Source organism: Heteronotia binoei, chromosome 16, assembly GCF_032191835.1.
Source record: "Heteronotia binoei isolate CCM8104 ecotype False Entrance Well chromosome 16, APGP_CSIRO_Hbin_v1, whole genome shotgun sequence".
Lineage (NCBI taxonomy): Eukaryota > Metazoa > Chordata > Lepidosauria > Squamata > Gekkonidae > Heteronotia > Heteronotia binoei.
In genome coordinates, this window is record NC_083238.1 from 31,043,904 (window position 1) to 31,061,699 (window position 17,796).

At 38.5% G+C, this 17,796-nt stretch overlaps 1 protein-coding gene across 1 annotated transcript in view; it reads right to left on the reverse strand.

The window, feature by feature from the left end:
• TLK1 (tousled like kinase 1) overlaps nucleotides 1-17,796 on the reverse strand; it is an 85,867-nt gene that overhangs the window by 23,714 nt on the left and 44,357 nt on the right. The window contains exons 2-5 of the mRNA XM_060257466.1: nucleotides 10,045-10,163; nucleotides 9,684-9,755; nucleotides 7,149-7,224; nucleotides 3,021-3,067 (exon numbers count right to left, since the gene is read on the reverse strand). Coding sequence (XP_060113449.1) covers nucleotides 3,021-3,067; nucleotides 7,149-7,224; nucleotides 9,684-9,755; nucleotides 10,045-10,163 — 314 coding nt within the window. The remainder of the gene's footprint in view (nucleotides 1-3,020; nucleotides 3,068-7,148; nucleotides 7,225-9,683; nucleotides 9,756-10,044; nucleotides 10,164-17,796) is intronic.

A 17,796-nucleotide genomic window follows, 5' to 3' on the forward strand; every position in this document is an offset into this window, starting at 1 on the left:
GAATTAATCTTTTATTTAACAAAAATATGTTTCAGTCCATATAAGGTAATAGCAAGTAAGCTGAATTATATAAATTAAACAACCTAAACGAGGGAATTGCACTTCTAGTGGCTGATAAGCAAACCCAACTGCAGGAAGGCTTCTGTACAAATTTCTCAGTATTTTTCTGTAATACAAAAATGCACCAGCTAGAGTGCATTAAAAGTCATTGCTAGAACTGAACTCTACTGTTTTTTCAAGTTCTATGTAATTCAGTTGCAGCAACTGCCTATCATTTATACACATAAGACCTAACGTGCAGGGAGAGGGCTCCAAATCAAATTTGGGAACCTCCTGGCTATTGTTGAGTATGTAGACATTTTTTGTAGGCTTCCCAGTTTAGTATGCCTTACACAATATACATAGCTTGAAAAATCAAGACTTTTCTGCAGTCCAACTACCATATGGATATTATCTGGCTACAACAGTATAATTGGGAAGGTAGAGAATTAAGTAGGCTGAAATGTAGATACTAATTTCTTTCGAAATCTTCCACCATGCTGCTTCAAATTCTGCCTCTCTATACTCACCAGTCATAGCCAGAAATTGTTTGTGCTAGGTCCTGTAAAACTGCTTCATTTGCTCCTTGATGCGAGGGCTGAACTGAGAGCATGGGAAGTGTTCCAGAGAATAACAAAAACCAATTTCCCCCAGAACAACTCCCTTTCAAAGCTACCTATATGTATTACGCATCTTACACTGCTCCTTAATGTATCTGTCAGCAATGTATCTGTCAGCTAAGCAGACTACCAGGGACCAATGAAAGACAAACCACTTGCTTGAGGGATACTGTGTTGCAAGGAATGAGAAGTGCTGGTACAGTGGAATTAGGGCCACTAGATTTGAGATATCTGGACACAGGATGTCAACAGGAAAAGCTCAAGATTCCGATCCTTCCCAAGCAGCTCATTCTGGTGAAGCCTGAATAGGAGCATGGTTCCATTCATTCAAATGAATGCAATTAGGCAAACATAGGCCTTCTTTCTCCATTAAGTCATCCTCAAAACTGCTTGGATCAATGCACCAAATCCTATAAATCTCAACCTACAAAAACACATTAACACATTGAGTTGTTCAAGCAGGCCTTCGATGCTTGACGAAAAGACGGCTGCCACCGGACATCACATAGAATGCCGGCGATCACTGTTTGGAAATTTAATGCCGCCTTTAATGTATGGATTCAGCACTATATAATGGCTTTAAAAATTGTAATATGTTTTTAAAAACTGAAAAATGTAAATTATGGTTTTATATGTTTTATTGTTTTAATCGTGTGGATATGATGTTGTGAGCCGCCCTGAGTCCGCTTGCGGAGAGGGCGGGATATAAGTCGAACGTAATAAATAAATAATAAATAAATAAATTAACCTTATACCAAGTCAGTACTGTCCATGACAACTGGTAGAGGCTCTCCAAAGTCTCAGGTACAGGCCATCACCTACTATCTGATCCTTATGGCTGGAGTTTTGGAGTCTGAACCAGGCCCATAGCTATGAGGGGGCCTGTGGGGGTACAGCCCCCCAACTTCAGGCAGGTCCCCGGGGCCTAAGTCAAGGGCCCAGATTGACCATAGTGCTGGCCCTGCTCCACACGACCTTACCTTCCCTCCCTGCCACTTGTCATCATCATCACCACCACCCTCCTTTCCCCACCACTCAAATAGCATGCGGGGCCCTTTTAACTCACGTTGGAGGCTGGGGGCTGCTTCTGCTGGGCACCCTGTGCATTATTTGAGTGGTGGGGAAGGGAGGGCGGTGGCAACAACAAGAGCAGCAGGGAGGGAAGGGAAGGTCATGTGGGGCGCGGCATGATGATAGGCTAGGGTAGCCATTAGCAGCAGTGGGACGGAAGGCTACGGGGTGGGGCCACTGAGTGCCCTCTGAAAAAATTAAAGGCTCCCTGACCTTCCAAATCCTGGCTACAGGGCTGGTCTGAACCTCAGACTTTGTGCATGGAAAACAGCTCCTCTGCCACTGAGTCACAGCCCCTATCCCCTTCACACTGGGTTTCTTGAACACATGGAAAGGTAGTTTAAGAGATTAGTGGTAAAAGAAAGATTATCTTACTTCTTGTATGCGAATGAAAGGCAGTGGACCCAAAAGCTAATTTTGAGAACCCAACTGTAATCAGGGTTCGCAAGACATGCTTGCTCAAGGATACAAGTGGGGGGATAAAGTGACAGCCAACTCAGCCCAAAGACTGAGAATCTCTAGTTTACAGTATGCATAATTATATGGAACACTCATTCTGTAATTTCCTCAAGGATTAAGTAACACAGACATTTTCTGCACACTGAAATAGGGGGCTGGGGAGAAATGTATGAGTATTAATGTATTAGTCCTGTGGTTGCTTTACAGTGGGGGTTCCCAATGGGGTGCCTCTGGGCACCATAGTGCCTATTGACACCTCTTCTGGTGCCTGCCAAATGTTTTTAGAAAGTGAGCAGGAGCATGTAAGCCTCCTCCCTAGCAAGGTTCCTGATTGGCTGTGAAGAGTTTTTTTAAAAAAAACACACTGATATGCAAGCAGTTACCATCACAGCACAAGTATCTTCACTGTGTGACTGAAGGTAAGCTGTGGTGGCTATTCTATGGTGGACTTCTACTCCTGTGGCAGTCATTCTGCTGCTGTGCCCCCAACCCTGTATCAGAATTTCAAAGGAGCCTGGTGGCAAAAAAAAATGATTGGGGGTGCTCCTGCTTTATAGCACATACCTACACAGTTACTCTGGTCTAAACCCAACAGGATTAGACTAGAGTAACTCTACATAGAGTTAAGTCCATTACTCTCTTATGTAAACATAATATACAAACCATCTAATACATTAGGTAACAGCTCCCAGAAAATATTGCTGCTGGGTTATTAATATTATGTTAAAGCAGATACCTGAGAACATTAGTATGTATGCATCTATCAAAATAAAACATTAACATGTGAACAGAGAAACATTCTTAATTGTTTAGAGTATATCAGGAACTTACTTCAAAATAGTCACTAATTTTGTGACCACGTCCCCCAATGTTTTTCCCTGAAACAAACACAAAAAATGATTTTTAAAAACAAAAAATGACATAAGAATATATAATACACAGCAAAGTTATCCATACTGTCATGTTTTACTTAAAATTTAACTTCTAATGGGTTCTTCTCAGTTACATTCAAATCTCCCTAAATATATTCATTTAAAGAACGGAAGTTCCAATTGTTTTCAAAGTGACCAAATAATTACTCTACCATTTATACCAAGGTCTGAATCCAGCCATACTTAGCTTCAACCAAATCCCACTGAATGGAATATATGCAGTCATGACTAACTCTAGCAGGATTAATGTTAGAAGAGCAGTTGTTTTGCATACGATACGTCTTATGGCAACTTAAAGACTAGTGTGGCATAAGGTTTCATAGGCAATAGTCTACCACTTCATAAGCTATGGGGTTGTATACTAAGAACTCTCGTTCATTCCTAATAACAAACAAGACTGATTACTAATGCTAGACTGAAAATAAGAGAGAACATTTGTACCAACAGTTTGGTGACTGTGGGAAAAGTATGAAAACTGAATGGATTGGTTATTTATTGGGCAGACTTCCAACAGACAAACAGGTATATTGTATCTGATTATTGTTCTGATCTGCTTGATCCTGAAAGCTCAGGACAAGAGTTAATATAACCTGAAGAACAACCTAGGAGATAACACCATGCCAAAATGCTGCAAGATTAAAATTCAAAAAGACCAACATGAGCCACCATAAGCAAACCCAAATAAATGTGTCTTACAACTCCTCTATGCAACAAAGACTCTGGTAAAATTCCCAAGAAACAGAGATGTATCATTTCAGAGGACACAGATGCATCTCTCTAAACACGGTTTTCAGCTTAGCGAAGACACACACACTCATATCTTCATGTTCACAACAATATACAAGGTGGCCTCTACATAGAATACAGGGCTCAAGCCTATCTGCAGTTTCACTGGTCAAACTCTACAACTGAACCTGTGAGAAAAAAACCTGCCAGAATGCTTCCCTACCAGCACACAGGGAACCACATTTATATTCTGTCAGGGAAGGGCATTAACATGTTTTTGTGAAATCAAATAAAGAACAATTTTGCAAAGTATTCTAGGAAACAAAGAAAAAAATGTCAGTCTTTCACACAAAAGCAGTTTTGTCTCCTTTTACTATGAGTTTTTCCTCCCCCAAAACATTTACATATTAGGATTTTTAAATTTTGTAACATAAGAATTTTGTAACATAAGAAGCGGAGCTAACAAAATCTATTCTAGCTTAAGTTTATATGAGTCAGAATTCACTTCATCACAGGCTTATGCTGCACACCTATAACATATTTATATTCAAAGTTACAAGGAACAGAGGTAGGGGTGGCAAGATGTTAAAAAGAGAGGCCAGTTTGAAGCAATGAACAATGAGAAGTCAATCCAAACAAAGTCGGCAAGAGTAGGATTAATAAATCCAGATCAATACATCAAAATGACAGCATGAACACGATAAGCAGAAGTAATTGTTTTTGGTGGATCATGCTGAGCTATTAACAACTACAGTAAATGAGAAAATCCAAGTTCCTATTCAACAGTGGAAAGAGTTTTGAATTTCTAAATGAAGTCTAGTTCAGCATTTGCACAATGGATTCTCTCTTTGAAGTTCTTCTGCAGAACAGTAACTTTCAGGTCATAAATAGTGGGCCCTAGAAGATTAAAATGTTTCCCAAGTAGTTTCTGAACATTACCATTTTCAAGGTCAGATTTGTGTCTTCTTTTCATGTGTGTCCTGAAAGGCATTGCTGGTGATGTATGGCATAAAATTACATCACAGTATGGGCAAGTAAGTGAAACCAAGATCATATAAGTTCATGGTATTAGGGGTTCTGTAATAGTACTGCCTGAGTGTAGTTATTACCAGCATCGTGCCTATGGATGTTCAACAATATGCTTCCAGAAACCCGCTTCCATTTTCCTCAAAGCAAGAACCAATAGTGGCCTTCTAGCACTTCACGGGGTACTTAAGAAAAGCCCAGGAGGCATCTTTATTTTTGCAGGGAGTACCTATTCAGAAACAGCTGCCTCCATCAAAGGAGGATATTTGGATCAGAGGATGCCAACACTGTATAGAACCTCCCAATATTTTGTGAATGGACTCAGGCACCAAGCTAGCACTTTTATGACTGGTCCCCTCTCCAGAAGCCATTCTGTAGTGGTACCCACTACCTAGACTCAAAATTCCAGGTTGGGGTACTTGGCACATGGAGACAAAAGTGACATCTATGCTAGATTTATTACTGGGCTTGGTTCCTGGATTTGTGTCTCCACTGTTTGGTGGCTGTCAGAGGGGAAGAGAGTGGCATACCACACAAGCCCCTGGGAATGAACAGGGCTGCAGGGCAACAGAGGGCCTATAGTCTCTTTCCTCAACTCAGGAGTTGGAATTACAATCCATCTGTGACACCTGTGATTCAGTTTTGAGTCTTGACCTATAGTTTTAGAACTATTGTTATTTTATGCATCATACACTGTAGTCCTCATAGTAGTATATGTAAAGACCATATATATTTGGAAAAAAATAGCAGATCCTCAAGTCCTATTGAACCAGGTAATACCATTTCTTCAAATATAATAAAAGTTCTACAAAATTCACAACTTTGATAAAACAGCACATCAATAAATGAAGCCTTGTAGCACCAGTTCTTCAGAAACCAATAAACATTCTTAACCATTGTATAGATTAGATTATTTTTTAAATTTCAATATGCACAATTCCTTATGGATCTTTTATTTTTCAAGTACTAAGAACAGAGAAGTAGGCACGAATGCATTATGTAATTATGTAGTAGCACTCATATATATCCAAAGCTTGTGCTATAGTTAAATAATGCACATCATCTTTCTGAAGTTCTGCAATACATGCAGCTCTTAAATGACACAGAAAACATGTTTGCTCTGCACACGCACGCATCTGTGCATAACACACACCCAGACTTCGTACTTTGGACAACAATGTACAAAGATAAGAAACATGCACTTTGAAATAACATTTTCTCTGGCATCTGGCACACACTATGCCTAGAGCACTCCTTGATATGTCTTGCCATTTGGGGCTGGCAGGGCTTTTTCTGTAGCAGGAACTCCTTTGCATATTAGGCCACACACTCCTGATGTAAACAATCCACCAAGAGCTTACAGTAGGCCCTGTAAGAAGAGCCCTGTAAGCTCTTGGAGGACTGGCTACATCAGGGTGTGTATGGCCCAATATGCAAAGGAGTTCCTGCTACAAACGCAGCCCTGGGGGCTGGAACAGAGATGTGTTTCAAAATCAGTCCCTGACAAAGTGTAAAGTAATCAGATTTTTTAAAAATCTAGTTCTAAGGGTGAACATCTTCATGGAATGTTGGTTTAATAATTCCAATGTAAAAACGTTTCTAATAAAATATTTCTAGACAGCTCTTCATCTATCTAAAAAAGGCCAAAAACATGGAGAGGCAAGAGAGATGACAGCAGCAAAAGGGTCATTATCAATACATTTCCTATTAATTCCTTGTGGTGTCAATAAATCCAATATGTAGTGCCTACTGAAGGAGCATGCCAAAAATAGGCACACAGACCTGCTCCCTCTCCTCTGAGATGGCATGAAGAGCCTGGAGAGTTTCAATTTTCACTTGATTTCATTAAGTGAAAGGCTCCCTGTTGCTGGTCACTTGACCACAGTTTTAACATTAATCTGGAAAAATGAAGTTTACATTTAAGATTAGGACAGTTTTGATGGTTCACATGGAAGTCACAGCAATAAATTTAACTCCCTCCCATGTCAACTGGAGAAACACCTCAAGGGGGGGAAACACCTCAAGGACTACCCACAAAGAGAAATAAATGTTAGTACTCACAGCCACCTAATTCTCCCAATTCTCTGAGGAAACTGTGTCCTTAAAGTAATGATGGCAATGGGAAGGGGTGGCACAGCTTGCATTAACCCACAAAAGTTTATGACTCTAGAAAGTTGAAGCTTCCTTAATGACATGTGTTCAACTGAAGTATCAGCTGAACCACCGTACATAATTAATGTTGATCCCTTAAACCACGCAAACCCTTAAATTTTACCTTGACTGCTTTCACTCTGGTTTTCTGCTTTCCTTTTTCTTCCCCTTGAAGATTCCAACTGTTTCTTCTCAGGAGTCTGCAAAAGGCAAATCAGCCAGCAAGAATTCAGCCCACGTGTATATTAACAAGGTAACATCCAATTAATGAGAAGATTTCCTACCCCCCCACACACACCTGACAACCCAAACTCTTACGTACGTAAGAACGCAGATGCTAACTTGGAAAGTGCAACATCCTCTCTCATATTGCGCTGTTGCTACACGGGTTACATTTGTCCCAGGTTCAAGGCTATTAGGGAAGTGAGTTGTTCCCCCTGCTTCTCCACAGAAGTGCTGTTTCCATGCAGATAATTCACAGCCCCTCCTTCCACCACTCTCCCAGTGACCCCTGCTCCATTCCTAAAGGCAAATTGGCATCTGGATTTGTCTAGACCTGTTGTACTTGAATATATTATGGACAGAATAGATCTTTGCAGCCTCCATTATCTTCTGCTACACCAGCAGCACCTGAAAAACAGCTCCTGATTTTCTGGTGGTCTTCAGAAACTGTGCTAGATGCACCATAGGAGAGTGGGTGTAGCTCAGTGAGTGAATCTGCACTAATTGCAAACTCTTTCATTCATGCAGGAGCTACTATAGATCCAACCTGTGGTTGAAATCACAAGAATTGTGCAACAAGTTCCACACTGAAGGAAATAATTTGGACCCCCCCCCCCCTCAAACAGCAGTGTACTCTCTGCATTAGGGCAAATCAGAACTGAGACAGAGGGCACTTTCAAAAGCTGCTGGTGATGTAGCATGGAGTGTCTTTTCTGTTTTGGGTATGCGGGAAGTCAGTCTCCTCATGTTTGCCTTTGACAAATAGAGATCTGCATTTAGGGGGTTGGCCTATATGACCCTTAGGGTTCCTTCCAGTTCTGTGTTTCTATGGTGCCTAGGAATTTCATTGCTGCACCTATCTTCAGTAATGATAGTACAAACTTATCACTTCAGATCCGAATGCTTTGCTGTGTGACATAAATACACATGTGCATGAAGTTATTGTCATTGTTGTTTGTACCTTAACTTTGCACCAAACACTAGTGGTAGATATGACTATCTAGTCAATATACAATTAAACAGAGATTTTCAAAACAATAACGACGTTATGAGAAATTAGAAAAAAGTTAAGGTTAGGGATATCTAATAGCCTTTTTGTTGTATTGATGAAAATCATTTGCTCGAATTCATTCATACACTATACTTTTGTCATAGCTTTAATAAAATTATGAAACACTGTGAAGAGTTTAGGATTAGGTTTTGTGATAGCAATAATTAGATACTAGGGTAATAAAAATACAAAACTCTGAAGGCTGGAAAATTAGTCTGACTCCTGCAGCCAAAACATTCTTGTCGAGGCTTGAAGTACATTGAAAAATTTACAATTTTTTCAAATTTACAATCTCCTGAACTCCTGTTTCTTAATAACTGGGATCACGTACAAGTTCCCGAAATTAGCCATGAACTTATCATCAGCCTTTAGGTGGCTGCAAAAACATCCATTGCTTTATACTGGAAAGCCTCCTCAACACCTTCAGGAAATTCCTGGTTTAATAAAATTCTGGAACACTTCCTTATGGAAAAGATCACAGACTGTATTCAACAATCAGAAATTTATCCCAAACAAATTTCTCAGAAAAATGGCTTCCTTTGCTAAATTACATCTCCTCTAATAACAGTTCCCACAGTTCCACTTATTCCAGAATGCTTTACCTCTAATTTTCTATACTCACACATCTTCCTTTTTTCACATTCACAATTAGTCAACAGAGTTGGTTTGACTGAGACATAGGATGAGAGGAAATATTGGTTTGTTGTACCCAAATACATTTTAGATTTTTTTTTTAAATTATACTCTATTTTCCAATTTTAGTGATTACTGAATTTCTATTTTGTATCTTTGGTTATTTCTAATTGACCACTGCATGTTCCAGTCTTGAAGTATTCTGTATGCCACTGTTCTACAACTATGTAATGTATACCCTCCTTAGTTACTGTATCATCTTTTGCACAATCTAAATACTTTAAAAATTTTAAAAAGAAAAATTTACAAAATCACCAGAAAATACTTTACTTTTTCAGTCACATTCCTACATCAGTCTTTAGGAGGAACTGCCCAGCTCTGCTTTCACATAATGTCTAAAATCTTTAAAAGTAGCATCAATACATTCCTATATAAGTGTATAGTCACAAGTGGAACGGCAAAAGTTGCTTCCAGGGAGCACAGTGCTACTATCAAGTACTGTATCCATCAAAGCAACAATTAAAAACAATTTAAAAACAAACAAACACCTAAGATGCCTTTTGAAACTTGGGGCAAACCCACCCCCACAAACTTATATTGAAGGTTACTTAGTCCACCAAATGATGCTATGATACTGGATTGGATCTAATGATGCCCTTCCATGACCAGAAGTTTAACTCCATGTGGTGAAAACTCCATGACTCAAATCTAAGCTTGCATCAGAACTGCTGTTTATTTTTAATTATTTCATACCTCTGATTCTTTGTCACTCAGAGATCCCAAGCTTCCAAAACTGTGATTAGAACTTTCATTATTTGTTGAGGCCTGTTAAAAAAAACAACAACACTTAAAATGCTTTTAACATAATCAATAGACATGGAATCAAACTTTAAAGGAAAAAATCATACATATTTTGATCCCCCCACATAAGCAGAATTAGAAGCTTGGTACAGCTAGCAGCACATGCAATTACTTCCAAGCACTGTGTGTTAAATAGGCAATATCAGGTAGCCAATAAATTTTAGCGCTTTCTCTTGATAACTATGACATTTTACTTGATATATCTCACTGAAATGTGAGACACTTACAGTAGATTGTCCAACTTCCTACTTACCTTTGCTCCAACACTACAACTTCCTGTGCTCCCAGTGCTGCCACTCACTACTCCTGTGAATCTAGCTTCTAACAATTCTTGCCTTCTTGGATCCAGGCTATGAAGTTCATCCATTGCACCTAGAAAATACGTGTAATTAATTACACATACTACCAGCAGATCATGGTGTAATTTTACAACAAGCAATTCTGATTTCCTTAAATTCTAAAACAATGAAGTTCAACAGTATCATATCATACTCTTAAACCAGGGGTGTCAAACATACCACCCATGGGACAGAAGTGGTTCATCCAGGGCTCTTATCTAGCCCACAAGCAATTGATTACCTTTACTGTCAGGTGACAGAGGCTGTAATATCTCTCTATAACACTGTCCCTGTGCTAATGAGTAACGGGAGTGGGAGGGTGGGTACTGGAGAGATACCTTGAGGGAATGCTGTTAATATTTAAGGCATGCTTGTATTTTAAATAAAAAATAATTGGGCTTGCCTGTATCCTTTATAAAGTATATATCTCTGGTACCTGCATCACATTTTATGGCACACATGGCCCAGTTCCACAAGGTGACATTTGTGTCAGATCTGGCCCTCATAACAAATGAGGTTCGACTCCTCTGTTCTAATCAGATCAAAAGGCACAACCTCCTCCTCCCCAAACTGACCTGTTACATCAGTGCTGTACACTATTTTATCATCTGCACCACGGCATCTGAAGAACAATTCAAGGCACACATAATTTCCTCCCTTATATCCCATTCTATTTCTACAATGAGAGAAATTTGCATTTTGTATTGTGCCACTCAGGCACGATATCTGTAAAAAGATCAACTTTTTTTTTCAAAATAACAAACCCAAGCCAAATCTCAAAAAGCTGAAGAAGTTATTTTGTGTACTCTATAGTCTAACAGCTTTCCACAGAGAATAAAGGCACAGATGCTGTAATGAAATGTAAATTATAAATCTTTTTAAAATGAGCTGTAATACAAAAGAGGATAATAACTCAACTGTTTACATGAATCTCTAGAGATTTTATGAAAACGAATGTAGAAGAAACAGAGGATATGTTAACGTAAAAGCACCTCGCCTGACAAAGGCCAAATTCAGAACAAGATATCAGATAATCCTGGGTTATGAGTATGCACACTTACACGGCAGCACAAAACTCTTGATCCTTGAGAATCTCTGCTTCCATCACGAAAAACAAGTAGTATATAGCTCTTGTGATTATGAAAGTATGCTTGCAAATGTGTAGAAAGATCTGAATACTGTAGGAATAACTGAGCAATATACCCAGCACTGGAGGCAGGGTTCAGCATTCTACACTACTCACCTTGCCACAGCCAAACTACACATTATGGAAATTTTGCCCAATTAGCATAATTTCTAAAAGACAGATTTTTTTTTCCCTTGACACATCATTTGAAGTGACAAGCAGAATTTTAATTGTTAGTACATGAAGAATATAGTCCAGAAAACTAATGAAAAGTTTGCTTTGAAACTTCAAGGACTTGGATATTAATTTGCAGCAAATTACTAGCAGACAATATGAATAATGCAGAACAGTCCCCTACCTTCCCCAAACAGAAGTACTAATCATGATTTCTTTGAAATTATTAAAATGCCTGTTCCCTATATTTCAGCAGACCTAGAAAACACAAAGGCTTACTTTACAGAAGTGTCCTAAACTTCATATGACAAAAAATGTACATACATGTACCTGGAGTTTAGTAAAGTTATATTCTACACACTAAATGTGATTCTTTATTCCATACTTCTAAAAGCAACAAGCCTACAAAACTAGTACCATTCTGATTAAAAGCAGCTGTATTTAATGCAATATATATAAATTTTAAAGATACATTGGCAAAGCACATTCATTTCTTATTGTGTTTTCTCACTGTTTTGAAATGCAGTGTTGTGCTACCTCAACAGTCAAACAGGAAGACCACAAATGCTACCAAGCCACTTGCACAAAGGAACTAGAACTGCATTTGCAGAAACCTTGTTTTATTTAAAAGATACCTACATTGCTTTCCCTCTGACCTGGATAGCCCAGATCAGCCTCATCTTGTCTGATTTCGAAAGTTAAGCAGCATCAGCCTTGCTTAGTATTTGGATGGGAGAACACCAAGGAATACCAAGACCCCCTTATCAGTGCTCCCTCTAAGCTGTGGAGTCCTGTGAGCAAAAATTCTACTTTGTGAGCTGCTCACATTAAAAGTTGTGAGCAAGCGATTCAGCTGCTGCATAAATTAGTTTGATCTGGGACAATCCTTTCTGAGCTAAGACAAAAATGTGTGAGCTGGAGGTAAAAAAACCTAGGAGCTAGCTCACACTAAGGCAGCTTAGAGGGAACACTGGTCACTACACATAGGCAGGCAATGGCAAACCACCTCTGAATGTCTCTTGCCTTAAAAACCCTATGGGGTCACTGTAACTCAGCTGTGACTTGACAGTACTTCTATTCTTCAAAAAAAATTTATTGTATTTTCTATCAAAGTAGATACCGTACATATCACAATCATAGTGCTTACAGACAGCAAATAATATAACAAAAAGTATAAGGTAAAGAGTCTAATAATATAACAACTAATGAAATATACCTGTAACTAACATTAAAACTGAATAAAAACCTAGTGTAAATCCATTTGACTCCACAAAGACAAGTCATTAATTACATTAGGAATTGCTTCTTGCGAGGTTAGATAAACTAGGAGACCAGACAGCATAGAAATTAGGAGAGAGAGAGGACGTTCAAGCTGAGCAATATTGTCTGTTATCTTGGCCATGACGTAGGTAGACCACAGTTTTTTATGCCAGAGGTTAATATCTGGATGTTTATCTGATTTCCACCTCATGGCTACAGCTGTCCTAGGAGCTGACAGAAGAAAGGAGATAGTTTCCTTTTCATGTGGTAAACATTCAGAAGAAATTTCTCCAGTTAACAATAAATGTTTAGGTGTGTATTCTATAGTTAGGTTGGTAATGTTGTAGATTCTTGTTAATATTTCTTCCCCAAAACCTTGTAAACTGGGGCAGAAGGCCCAAAAATACAGTCCCCTTGCAAGCTGCATTTTTTCCAGCATTTAGGTGTTACTGAAGGGATCATGAGAGCCAGTTTTTGTGAAATCAGGTACTATAATGATAATAATCTGAAGGACTGCAATCTTATTTCAGTCACATTAGTTTTAAAAGGAGGTGAAGACCATATTTTACTGTTCCTCAGAAATTTCTTGTCCACAAAATTTGTCCCATGTTGGTTGATAAGTACATACTTTCTGTCACAAGAGTTAAGTGCTGAGTAAATGGAAAAAATCAAATGCTTTAAAGATATTTGAGCTTTTTAAAGAGTAAGTTCCAACTCCGTCAGGAGTTGTTTGACAATGTTGGAGATATTAATCTGGTAACAAATATGAGTAATTTGAAGATACTGCTACCATGATTGAGGAGTTAATTCTTTTTTTGAAGATTGGATCTGGTTAATACCGAAGTGTTAGATAAAAGGTCATGTAGTGTGGTGACATCTGTTTTCCATATACTGAAAATAGTGGTATTAAATACAGGTAAAAACCATAGCTGGTTTAGGAATACTTGAAATCTGGAGATGAGTGGTAACAATTTAGACTTATAGCGGTCCCATATAGATAACAAATTTGCCAAATTTGATGGAACTTGATTTACGGTAGGTCATTCTGACATTTTTTGCCATATTAATTCTTGTATAGTAAAGCTTCCCGAATATGGTTTAAACATCAAAGTCCAGTCTACCTGACACTGTGGTTTAACCACATTGGCGAGATGTGTTGCTACATAGTATATGATAAGTTTGGGAAACAAGCCACCTTTTTGAGACTGCCTATATAGGGTATGACTATGCACTCTATGATGTTTGTTAGACCAAAAGAAGTCCAAAAGTAATTTTTGCCAGTGATACAGTCTGAGAGACTGCAATTGGAAGTGCTCTGAATAAAAATATTAATTTTGGTAAAATAAATTATTAAATGAGATTAAATCTATTGATCCATGATATATTTAAATTATGCCACCTCTGAAGTTGATTTTGGATATCTTTAATAATTTTAGCATGATTATATTTCCTGATGTCTTTCAGATTCTTATAGATGTTTATTCCTAGGTATGGCAAGTAGTGAAGGACCCATTTACATGGTATGTTAGACTGAATAATTCTGATAGTGTTCTGATCCAGGTTGATTGATAATAAATATGACTTGGATAGGTTAATTTTCAATCCTGATATCATTCCAGAATCTGTAAGAATGTTTTGTAAGGCATGTACAAAAAGGGAAATTTTATGAGTCTTATCCCCAATCTTAATACTCTCAATTGCATTGTTTTGCTGAATTAAGTTGGCTAGAGGTTCCAAAGCTATGGCAAACAATAAAGGGGACAATGGGCACCCCTGCCTTGTTCCTCTACGTATGTTGATAGGTGTTGAAGAAGTGTGGTTCACTTTGAGGTTTGCAGTTGGATTTACATTTAATGCCCTGATGGTTGTTAAAAACTTATTGCCAAATCCCATGACTTCCAGCAGAGCTTTAAGATACGGTATCTCAACTGAATCAAAGGCTTCTCCACATCCAGTGACAACAACGTTGCTTTTTGGTAGTATAGACAGCAATATTGTAATATAAAGACCTTGCATGTGTTGTCTGATTTGACAGTACTTTTCACCAACAAGTTGCTTTTCAAGATTAGGTCAAGTTAGCTTAAAGCTATAATCATATTAAAAACTACTGTTGTATCATGAACAGCTTTAAAGACCACAATATCATAAAAAGCTCAAATGGCATAAAATCAGCAGCAATAAAATGACACTCCATAAAAAGCCCCTTTCAGCAGCTAAGTGTTGTTTTTTAAAGCCTCCTTTATAGGGAAGATACTTTGAGGAAATACTGTAAGCATGTTAATGTTTAAAGCGTGTTTGTATTTTGAGTAAAAAATAATATGCTCTTCAGATTCAGAGTATAGGGCGGGATAGGGCTACCAATCGAGTACCAGATCTGCTTCAAGGTATTAAGGGCTGATGTTTAAATCCTTGCGCGGCCTAGGACCAACATACCTGCAGGACCGTCTCTCCCCATATTAGCCCCGGAGGTCATTACTATCAGCCAGTCAACATCTTTTGACTATCCTTGGCCCAAGGGACGTCCGCCTTGCCTCGACCAGGGCCAGGGCTTTTTTTGCCCTGGTCCCAACCTGGTGGAATCAGCTCCCTATGGAGGTTCGGGCCCTGCCAGATTTGTTGCCATTCCAAAGGCCCTGTAAGATGGAGCTGTTCCACGAGGCCTTTGGCTGAGCTGGGCCGGCGTCCTTATTTTGTTACACCATCTAACTGGCCTCCCAACACTGACTGCCATCTGGACTACTAAAAAATCGGGCCAATATAATTGACATCTTTTGGACACCTAAGCTGTGAATTTATGTGTCCACACTATCCATGCTGCCTTAAATTAATTCTGAGCTAATGGCTTCATTGCTTTAATTTCTTAATTTCTTTTAATTGTTCGACTGTTCTATTGTTTATTTATTGATTGTTGGTTTTTAATTGTTTTAATATGTTGGAATCTGCCCTGAGCCATTATGGGAAAGAGAGGACTATAAATTTACAGAAAACAAATACAAAATTTACAGAAAATAAATCCAATATTATTAATTGGATTTGCCTATATCCTTTATAAAGTATATCTCTCTCGTATCTGGCATTACAGTTTATGGCACACATGGCCTGGACCGACAAAGTGATATTTGTGTCAGAGGTTACAGAACTATATGTGAACAAGAAGAACTCTGAACTTAGTGCAGTTGCACAGGCATGTAGCTACAATGCCCTATGGCACAAGAGGTTTTTGAAACTATTTAAAAATTTTGCACCACATAAAAATTCTCACCTCAGAACAGTCAGAATCAACTCACCAAGAAAACAACATGGAGAGTTGCCTGCCCAAAGTGACTTACCATAAGGATTCTCTCCTATCAATTCTCGTATTATCTTTATTTTGGGGAGGGGGGTCCTTTGCTGCATACTGGCAAGAATTACTGAATATAGACTGACTGTCTTGTTTCATATCACAAAGGATAGCTCAAAAACATCAGCAGCTAATTACTACCAACTGTCAATAAGAACGTAAAGCTGCATTAAACTGATCAATATTGTCTGCACTATTGACTCCATCTTGATGAAAGCTAGGTCTAACAGATCTTGCCTTGTTAGAGCTTGCATTTTGTTACTGCTTTTGTTTTTCTACATGTATATACAGTATGGTAGGCTAACCATTTCACTTTCAGCACTATGTTTCATCCCTCATATTTCTGCGCAAAAAGGCATATAAATGGCTTTCTTTCTCTGTAGTCAGCAAGTTATTCTGTGGATATCTGTCCCCAACATAACGGGCATATTTTTCCTATCACTTTTTTTTTTGTTGTTGTTAAACAGCTTCAGAAAATATAAAAAGTTGGATCAGGTGATATGACAATACAACTCTCAATCAGGATCCAGAAAAAAAAAACCCTGGATGTTCACCATTAGATTCCTTATATATGAAATTTTAGGGGAACATTTTGAATGCTGGGTACTATCTTTCCCCTCCTCATTCTGGAGCCAGGGAGTTAGCCACAGTCTTTGCCTCCATCCCTTCAGTTTGAAGACTTCTGTAGACATATGCCACATCCCAAAAAACAATGTGCCAACAGAGAAAGAAATGTATTTGGAAACAATTATACACAGCTAGAAGACAGTTAACAGATACAGTAAGCAGTAGGAGCCCTGAATGCTTCAGGCAAATATAATGTCCCCTTTAAACTAGGACAGGTAGATACAATGCTAGATAGAATGAACTGAGTGTAAGCATCCAATATTCCTGTGTAGAGATATAAAAGCAAAATTGTGACAGAGCCATAAACTGCTGTACCCTTTGCCATTCGAGCGCATATCACCTATCCAAAGCAAAGTCATGGTTTTTACAGTCCTCTCTCAAATTTCCTTATTGTTCCATTGGGAAACTTGAACGCTGTAAGTTCAGTGAGTAAAACCTTGAAGGTATTTCTTTTGTTCTGGTGGTTTGTAGGAGTTTTTTTCAGAGCACCCCAAAATTTCTACCTGAGAAATTGATTTTAAAAATCCTTGGACTTTAATGCTATATATTTTGAGTGACCAAAATGTTGTCTTTAAAAGCATTTCATGTTACAAATATTCTAAGGGAGTTTTTTCAGTGCTCCCTCAATTATTTTGCCTTATAGAATACTGCCATTTTTCTAAAACATATATGAGGTACCCTTCAGGGTTTACCCGCTATTTTCTTTTGGAGGAACAGGCCTGGGACAGAAAGGTATGCTGATCTCCTAACTTCTGCAAAAAGAAGAATTCACCCTGACAAAAGGACACAAACATGTGGAGGCCTGTACGGACATAAAGAGCACTAAGCCCCAACATTCTCTGACAGATGTAACTGCTACTAAGTACCGATTTTAAATGAATCAAACACTGGAAGGAAACTTCTCTTATAGGGAATCAAATACAGACAGTGCCTGCAAAGTTATGTGCAACCTCCAAGACGATTATTAGTGATGATTAGTTGTACGGCCCTAAAATGAAGCTTCATGAAGAAACCATTTAATGCATGTGCACCTGAAGACAGAAATGCCATCCACCTTTGGAACAACTGATGAAAGACTTGCCACTTGATAGCTTAGAGTGTTAAGATGAGATATTCAGTATGTGCTGAGCAGAAACTAAA